This window comes from Sinocyclocheilus grahami, unplaced genomic scaffold, assembly GCF_001515645.1.
Source record: "Sinocyclocheilus grahami isolate Dianchi unplaced genomic scaffold, SAMN03320097.WGS_v1.1 scaffold1738.1, whole genome shotgun sequence".
Taxonomy (NCBI): domain Eukaryota; kingdom Metazoa; phylum Chordata; class Actinopteri; order Cypriniformes; family Cyprinidae; genus Sinocyclocheilus; species Sinocyclocheilus grahami.
In genome coordinates, this window is record NW_015506917.1 from 83,383 (window position 1) to 92,046 (window position 8,664).

The 8,664-nt window shown below is 39.7% G+C and overlaps 1 protein-coding gene across 1 annotated transcript; it reads right to left on the bottom strand.

Annotated features, from left to right (window-relative positions):
- Positions 1-335: 335 nt before the first annotated feature.
- On the bottom strand, positions 336-3,500 carry LOC107572358 (cyclin-dependent kinase inhibitor 1-like). The gene is made up of 3 exons (XM_016258791.1): positions 3,492-3,500; positions 1,271-1,613; positions 336-373 (listed from the first exon to the last, which is right to left on the bottom strand). The coding sequence occupies exons 1-3, from the start codon at positions 3,498-3,500 to the stop codon at positions 336-338; spliced, it is 390 nt and encodes a 129-aa protein (XP_016114277.1).
- Between the last annotated feature and the right edge of the window lie 5,164 nt (positions 3,501-8,664).

An 8,664-nucleotide genomic window follows, 5' to 3' on the forward strand; every position in this document is an offset into this window, starting at 1 on the left:
TCGTGCTTCACGAACGACGCCAAGCGTTTGTCAATTAATTTACGTTGTAAAAATGTAATTGTAGCTCCTTTATGAGAGTTGTGCGAGAACATGCTGTCAGCTTAGAAGGGTTAGAATTATAATAACTTTTATATGTAAAAAAACAAAAAAAACAAACACATTTGGCACCAAACGTTAGTTTTTAAAATTAGCTACATGTAGTGCTGGGCAAAAAATCTAACGCGATTTTCACGCGCATCTCGTCAGTAAAGCCGCTCCTGTGATCAGTAGTAAATCTCCAGCACGTGCTTTCAGATGGAGCGGCATTTACTACACAGCCGTAGTTCACTGACAGGCTACACAGCCACCCCTCTCTTCTTCGCCAGGTAGAAATCTGTTTGGATAAGAGAGAGAGAGAGATGAGAATGCTTCTATTATTAGTCAAACTCTAAGTCACGCAGACATTATTATTCAACATCTCTCAAAACGTCCAAGTCATATCTCACTCCTGTTCTAAAACTATTACATTTAAAACTTTAAAAATACATGTCACACTACTCGCATATTAATTAGCTTTCTTTCAATTCTGATGCAAATAAAAATCTCATTATGCATTCAAATATTTAGCTTTGTGACTTTCTTTTAGTCTTTCCCTCATATTAGATAAGAATTAGCTGATAATACTATGATTATTTAAATCAGCATAAATTACAGATTGTTGTTGTTGTTGTTGTTACTAGTTCGTTTCGTAATGACACCAAATGAATTACATACCGTTGGTACTGTTACTAAAACTACAAAAAGATTTCTGGTGATTGAAATAAATCTGAAACGAATCAAAATAAAATACAAATATTAGATGAAAAACGTAATATTAAAAAACGTGAAAAACTTGCTTAGCGTTGGATACTAAATTAAATAAACATGTTTGAGTTTAAATACTAAAATGACTAAAACCAACACTGAAATACACAAACAGAAATACTAAAGGCTTTGATTTAAGTTTTAGTATTTTAGTTAAATTAATTGCTACATTAGTAGCCTATTTGTTGAAATTTACTAAATTTAAGAAAACAAGTGAAAATTAAAAATAAATACGAAAAATTAAAAAAATAAAGCGAATTTAAAATAAACGCACAAACTTTACAATTCGAATAACATTTGAATATTTCGTTCTTTTTAACTGCTTATTTCCGAGTCCCAAACATAACTTCCGTTTCCTTCGTGCTGCATGCGAACCGATTTTTGATTCTTTAATGAATGCGTTTCTGTTTGGCTCCGCCCCCCTCACCTGTGATATTGGTCTGTTTCCTCTTCAGCTCGGTCCTCTTTTCTGGCGTTTTCTCCACGTTCTGCAGGACAACGCTGTATCTCTTCGGGGTCCTGGGGGCGTTCTCTTTCCCCGCGCTGGACCTCGACGGATGCTCCTCCTGAACGGCGCGGTACAAGACGGGCACCTTGACCCCGGACACGCCCTCCCACTGGAAGTCTCCGCCCACAAGAGGCGTCTCAGTGGCTAAGTCGAAGCCCCAGCGACGGATGCTCCTCCTAAACGGCGCGGTACAAGACGGGCACCTTGACCCCGGACACGCCCTCCCACTGGAAGTCTCCGCCCACAAGAGGCGTCTCAGTGGCTAAGTCGAAGCCCCAGCGACGGATGCTCCTCCTAAACGGCGCGGTACAAGACGGGCACCTTGACCCCGGACACGCCCTCCCACTGGAAGTCTCCGCCCACAAGAGGCGTCTCAGTGGCTAAGTCGAAGCCCCAGCGACGGATGCTCCTCCTAAACGGCGCGGTACAAGACGGGCACCTTGACCCCGGACACGCCCTCCCACTGGAAGTCTCCGCCCACAAGAGGCGTCTCAGTGGCTAAGTCGAAGCCCCAGCGACGGATGCTCCTCCTAAACGGCGCGGTACAAGACGGGCACCTTGACCCCGGACACGCCCTCCCACTGGAAGTCTCCGCCCACAAGAGGCGTCTCAGTGGCTAAGTCGAAGCCCCAGCGGCGAGACGCCTCCTCTAAGACTTTTAAAAACGTAAACTTAAAAATGTTGCCTTATACACGAGTTTAAGCTGAAGTAACAAAATTAATGCTACAAATAATTTCAACAAATTGACAAAAGGACACAAAGTAACAAAATAAAACATTGAATATAATACAATATATATATTAAATAAACTAAAATAACTAAATATGCTAATATTTATATAATAATATTTTAGCTTTTTTTCCTTGCTTATTTCCAAATCTTACACACACACACACACACATATATATATATTATTACATTAAAAAGGAAAACAGTACAGTTCTTTAACATACTGAATCTAGGCTACATTGCAAGAAAGGATGGATCTTATCAAATAAAAACTGTATGCATTTTTCTTTTAATTATCCAGAAACAACTTATCTTATTCTCAGCTTCCTGCGTTTTTAATGTATCTATGTATTTGTTAGTTTTGTTTCTTAGATATTTGTCTGTTAATGAATTAAACCGAAATTGAGAATTAAACTGCAATTGAGATTTATACGTCATCTGAAAGCTTAATAATAATAATAATAATAATGAGCTTTCCATTGATGTATGGTTTGTTAGGATAGGACAATATTTGAGAATCTGGAATCTGAGGGTGCAAAAAAATCTAAATATTGAGAAAATCATCTTTAAAGTTGTTCAAATGAAGTTCTTAGCAATGCATATTACTAATCACACATTAAGTTTTGATATATTTACGGTAGGAGATTTACTAAATATCTTCAAGGAACATGATCTTTACTTAATATCCTAATGATTTTTGGCATAAAAGAAAAATCTATAATACAATGTATTGTTGGCTATTGCTACAAATATCCCCCAGCGACTTAACACTGCTTTTGTGCTGCAGGGACACTAATTAAAGAGGGTCCCTGAAAAGTAATGAAGCCACGCCCACTTTTTCTCATGAGCTCAGTTGTTATTACTCAAACTATTCATCTATTCATCAAATAAACACTTCAAAATTAATACTTAACACAATGAAGCACAGGTCACCGTACTATAATCCTACATGTCCAGTAGTACCAGAACTATAAGTGAGACACACACACACACAAAGCAATGCGACTTTTTATCTCGCAGTTCAATCAGAAACTCGCAATTCTGAAGCAAAAAGTCACATTTGTTAAATATAAACTCGCAATTGCAAACGAAAAAAAAAATTTAATTGCGAGAAGTCGCAATTAGGCCTACTTTTTTAATTACTACTTTAATTTTCACAATTACTTTTTTTATTGTTACGTTGTTTCGTGCTTGAAAGAAGAAGAAAAAACAGAATTGAGAGATATAATTGCAATTCAAAAAAAGTGTCAGAATTCTGGGTTTATATCAGAACTGTTCCATATAAGTACGAGAGTTCAGAGTACGATAACTAGCTATCATTCTTGTAACAATTATCCAGATTAACGGGTAACAGAAAGAAGAAATCGTGGCCACAATTTACGAATTTGTTCCCGCCGTTACTTCTCATTACCCAAGTCATAGCGACTTTATACTAAAATCATTTATTTATTAAGTCCCTCGTTTTAGTTCAATACAGGTAATAGTTCAAATACAAACTAATAACTCTAGAAACTAATAAAAAAACATGGCCCTTTAAGACTTGCACTCGATTAGTTTTCTAACTGTCTGTTTTCTATTAAAAAAAAAGACTGCTATTTAATTAATGAGTGCTCTTCATTAGTGTGTTTACTGTTTTGGCGGTGATTAAAATGACAATTTTCTTTATATCTTTAAGTACTCATGAAGGATTTGAACCTGCAACATCGAGGTTGTATCAAGATTCTTTTAACCGCTACACCGTAGCAAACCGCAATCCATCAGCGCTGTCTTTCTTTAAAAATGCATTCTTACGTAGATTTAAGAACACCTTACAGTAAGGTTTTGTTGGCATTAACTAAGAATAAACAACTTTTACAGAATTTGTTCATTCACATAAAACGTGCGCATTAACACGAATGCTCTGTGAAGTGCACTGACAAGAAAAACAAATCACTCATAATTGCAAGTAAATTTCACGATTACAAAAAAGGCAAGCACCACACTGAATTAGATGTGACATTTTAAGATAGAAAACCTAAAAGTATTTTATTGTAACACGAATTCCAATCTTTTTTTTTTTTTGGTACAGACTACGAAAAATCATTTTTACAATGTACATAAACAAGGAATAGTATTTTCTATTTGGCAAAAAAAACCCTAAAACGTATGCGTCATCTGTTAAAATACACTCCACAAACTGTCACTATATATTTCACTGTAAAATGGACTATTTAAAACTACTATTTTAAAACACAGAATTCTTAAATTCATAGAGACGAAAGCATTTTTGTAATGAGTTTTAATTCAGTTCAACATTACAAACACTACAAGGAAAAAAACAAGAATGAAAGCTGTTCTGGATTCCACCCCCTGCTGCCGTCATAGTGCCGTTACACCTCCCCCCTCCGATCGCACAGAAATCACAAACACGGTCCAGCTCAGCGCAGCAGGACCAATCACATTCACCGCCACAAAACCCAAAAAACAAGAGTCTTAAAAGTGTGAGATGGAATGCCGTCGCATTAAAACTGCAAACACGCACAACCGCAGCTACAGAAGAAAAAAGAACTGCTAAAATAATGTTAATAAAAAAAAATACATGGGGGACTCAAAGTCTTTTCAAAGTTTTTCAACATGTTGGTTCTGTGCCGAGGTTTCCGTCACGACGTTCTTCTCCGTTCATTTCCGTTCATTAGATCTGGAACGACTGTAAACGAGAAGATCAAGCATGTGCGACGTCATTTCTCACAGGAATAATATTTCGTTAGTTGAAGTAGTGTGAAAATGTTTAGGTAGCAACGTTCTTCTGGAACAACACTAACATCCTTGAGTGTAAAATTACAGTAAAAAACACAATTTAAACAACTTGACAGTTTTATACAATGATAAGCCTCTAATTTCTATGGAGGTCCATTTGCGCCACTGAATAAAAAGATTTGAAGTTTTCTCGCAAAGAGTCAGAATGGCAAGATGCAAACTAACAATTGTGAGAAAGCAGTCTGAATGGCGAGATCTAAACTAGAAATTGCGAGAAGCGTCAAGAGTTGTGAGAAAACTCGCAATTGTACGTTTATGGCCCAGTTGCATAAAAGGTTTAGACTGGACGTACAAGTTAGTCATCTAATTTTTATAGATTAGTCTAAGTTAATTCCAAAAATAAGACGGATTACTTATTGGCTAACTGCTAGTTGGTCAAACTCATACTTAAGGCTAAGTTGATGCAACTAGCCCCATATCTCACAATTCTGATAAAAGTCATAATTGTGAGATATAAATGTGCAATTCTAACTTTTTTTTTCTCTCAATTCTGGCTTTATTTCATGCAAATGCGACTAAGTTACATGCATAATTGGTCTGAATAAAAACGGTAGATGGGTTGAATGAAAATACCAATTGACTGACAGTAAGTGGCACTTGTGGAGCGCAAAAATACATCGGTTTCCCGTTAACGCTTGTAAACACTATTGATTAGTCTTTATCCATGGTACGGAGGTAAAAATAACATTTGCCTAAATGGCCTACATCAACGCCATAACAGGTTTCGCCGAAAATTCGTAGAGACTCTTACCTCCTTGATCGGGAGAAAGATCGCGAGAGCCTGTGGTTTCTCTCACGAGATGGCGATCTCTCCCTCCGGCGCTCTCTAGAAAGAGATCTAGACAGAATCCAGAACAACATGATGTTGAGAAAGCGCTCACAAAGCCACGCGGGAAAGCTGCGAGAACCGACGGACTCTTACCTGCTGCGACTACGACTGATGCTCCTCCTCCTGGGCGATCTGAAGAAGAGCAGAGGCAAAGCGAGTGAGCGCGCAATCGACACACGGACGCACCTCACAAGCCCTGCAACTAACAGTCAAACGCACTCGTCACCGCCCTGATACAGGGGTGGAGTGGAGACCTCGCAACACATGAGGCTTCGGAGAACCTCCTTTAATAAGAGCGTTACGCTCCAGTACAGAGAGCTACAAAAGTAGTGCCCTAGCAGGAAAAACTCAACAGAAACGCACTGCAAACAACCCCACAGAATGAAGACAGTGAAAGAAAGCAAGAGCAGCTCTCAAAGCCCACGCTGCTTCTGTAACCTGAACCTCCGCTTGGGCTCCCCATCAGTCTGCTTGCCTAAGCTTAACAACGTCTGTCCAGATCTCATACCAACCCTGTTTGTTTCAACTCAACAGGAGATTTCTCCTCATCTTACATCTGTATTCAGCATTAAACTGTATGAAGCAGGAAAAACTTACTAGTCTTTTCGGTTTTCAACAAGCTAGAAAAGGCGAAGGGGAGGACGGCTGGCGGCCGGGGAGCAGAATTGGCGGGAAAGTGCAGGCCAGATGCTGCGAGCTGATTAGCTGGCTTGCGGATGGGGGCTGGATGTAGTGGATTTTTCCTGCTTTTATTGGTTAGCCGAAGGCTGTTGCTGGTGGTTGGTAGTGTAGACATTGGGGAACGTAAAATGCTGATTGGTCAGGAATGTGAAGTGGGCCACTGCCGATTGGGTGTTAAGGTTGGAGGAGGAGGAGCTGACAACGGCATGCTCAGGAACCAATGGGCTGGTGCGAGCTGACGACTGGCAACGCCTGGGTCATGTGACACCAACCCAGCCAGCTGATTGGGGCACGCTGGTCACATGATGCTGAAAGAAGACTAGTAGACTGACTCAGAGGGTGGTGAGGAGAGGCATGGTGGTGACTCTGCAACGGGGTTCATTTTTATTAATATAGATAAGAAAATAAAAACAACCTTCATGTAAAGTTAAGTCAACAAAAGATTGCATATTCCAACCATTACTAGAGCCGAGCAGATTACTGAACACTAGCGACTGGGCTTTGACGTCCAATTCGTAAATTAGCAAAATTAACGTTCGGGTCAAGTTTCAATCCAAAATCAAGAGAAACAAAGCCTATCTTGAAGACACTGATGGTTTTCTGCAACGAGACTTAGGGACACTTAATCACATTTTTATACAACGTTAACTCAATCACCGCTGTAACTCTCATTGCCATCATATGAGGGTAAAATTATCCTTCACAATACATATTACGTTAAATTTGTTTGCAATGTGTGTATTAACAGGCTAATCGGCATTTGCACAAGATAATTCAACCCAATCTCATGGGAAAATGTAACTTGCACAAAAACAGACGATTTTTAGAAGAAAAAAACTATTTACGAAACACATAAATTAGCCAGCAATTCAACAAAACGTAAAATTAAATTTGTGCTGGATGATAGTTACAGCGATGGGATATTGCGTGCCAAGTCACAATGCAAAAAAACAAGCCAAAAGCGTTTAATTTTGGAGTGAAACCTAACCCAGATATTTTTTCATGGAATTAACCTAATAATCACTTACTGGTCTGCATTTCAACAAAATATCAGAATTTGAGAAGCCCAGTCAATCATTGTTTAATGGATATCAATGACAATGAAGATGGAGGAGCGAAAGATCTCCGGCAGACGCTCGTCTGAACCGGGACACCCGGCACCGGCGGAGCCTCCAGGACTGGCGGGAGGGGCGGAATCAGGTTAGTTTCCTCTGGAACACAACCTACGGAGAGACAGCCGAGCGGGAAAACAGGTTTACCTGCGCCTGGGGGCGGGGCTGCTGCGCCTGCGGTTGTCATCACGTGGGCGTCGGCTCCAGGATGGAGGTAATTATGTAAACAGAGCGTCTTCTGCTTTTGTTCGCGGCTCAAAATGGCGCCTGGCGTTCGCACGCGACTGAACACAAACCTCTGTGAAGCACACGCGAGCTCTTTAACGGGTAAAACAGGCTGGAGCTGCTGTAAATATCATTAAGATCGCTGTTAAACTAATACGTGTAATTAAAGACTCGAGGTAAGCGGCTAATCGCTAATCCGGGTCAGCAGTAAAATGGCGCCCGCGCAAAAACGCTAATTAAGCTTTAAAACGCAGCTCAGTCTCCGAGCGCTCGCAATTAAACATCACAAAACAACAGAATCGTGCGCACTGGAAGATAATAACAGCGAATAAACGCAGATTTACCGTGTGTTTCTGACCGTATGTGTCGGATTCCTGGATCAGATCCGCTCCGAAATGGCGCAGCGCGGAAATGCGGACGTACTCACGTAATGAACGTCACGACGCACGCTCGGCTCGGGGGCGGGGCTTCAGATTACGCGTCTGAGAAGCCCTAAATGAGTTTATTAATCACGCAATGCGATTAAACCAAACTAAACTAAACTAAACGTTTAAATATAAAAAGCCGCAGCGTTGTTGTTGTTTTTTATAGAGTGTTGATCAAACACGACTGATGTGATAAGTCAGTCAATGGCTATAACTTCCTCAAAAAAAATAAATCAATCAATAATAGTTCACCTTAATGGAGATATTTTGCTGTAGCAACTCTTTTTTTTTGGTTTTGTGTAACGAAGCACTGACATTGATTATGAAATCGACAAAAACCAATTGTTCATGTCAAAAATTAACCATGGTTTACTTATAGTAAAAGTGTAGGAACCATGGTTTTATTTGGTGTATTGACTACAATTTGTATAGCTACAGATATCATGGTTAAACTATGGTTAGTGTAGCAAAATCATGGTTAATTTGTGGTTACCATGATGCAAAACCATGGTTAAT

What these genes read in the sequence shown, in the direction of transcription:
- LOC107572358 (XM_016258791.1), bottom strand. An exon ending in GAAACAGACCAATATCACAG is followed by an intron (nt 374 to 1,270) that starts GTGAGGGGGGCG and finishes TTATCCAAACAG; the next exon opens with ATTTCTACCTGGCGAAGAAG.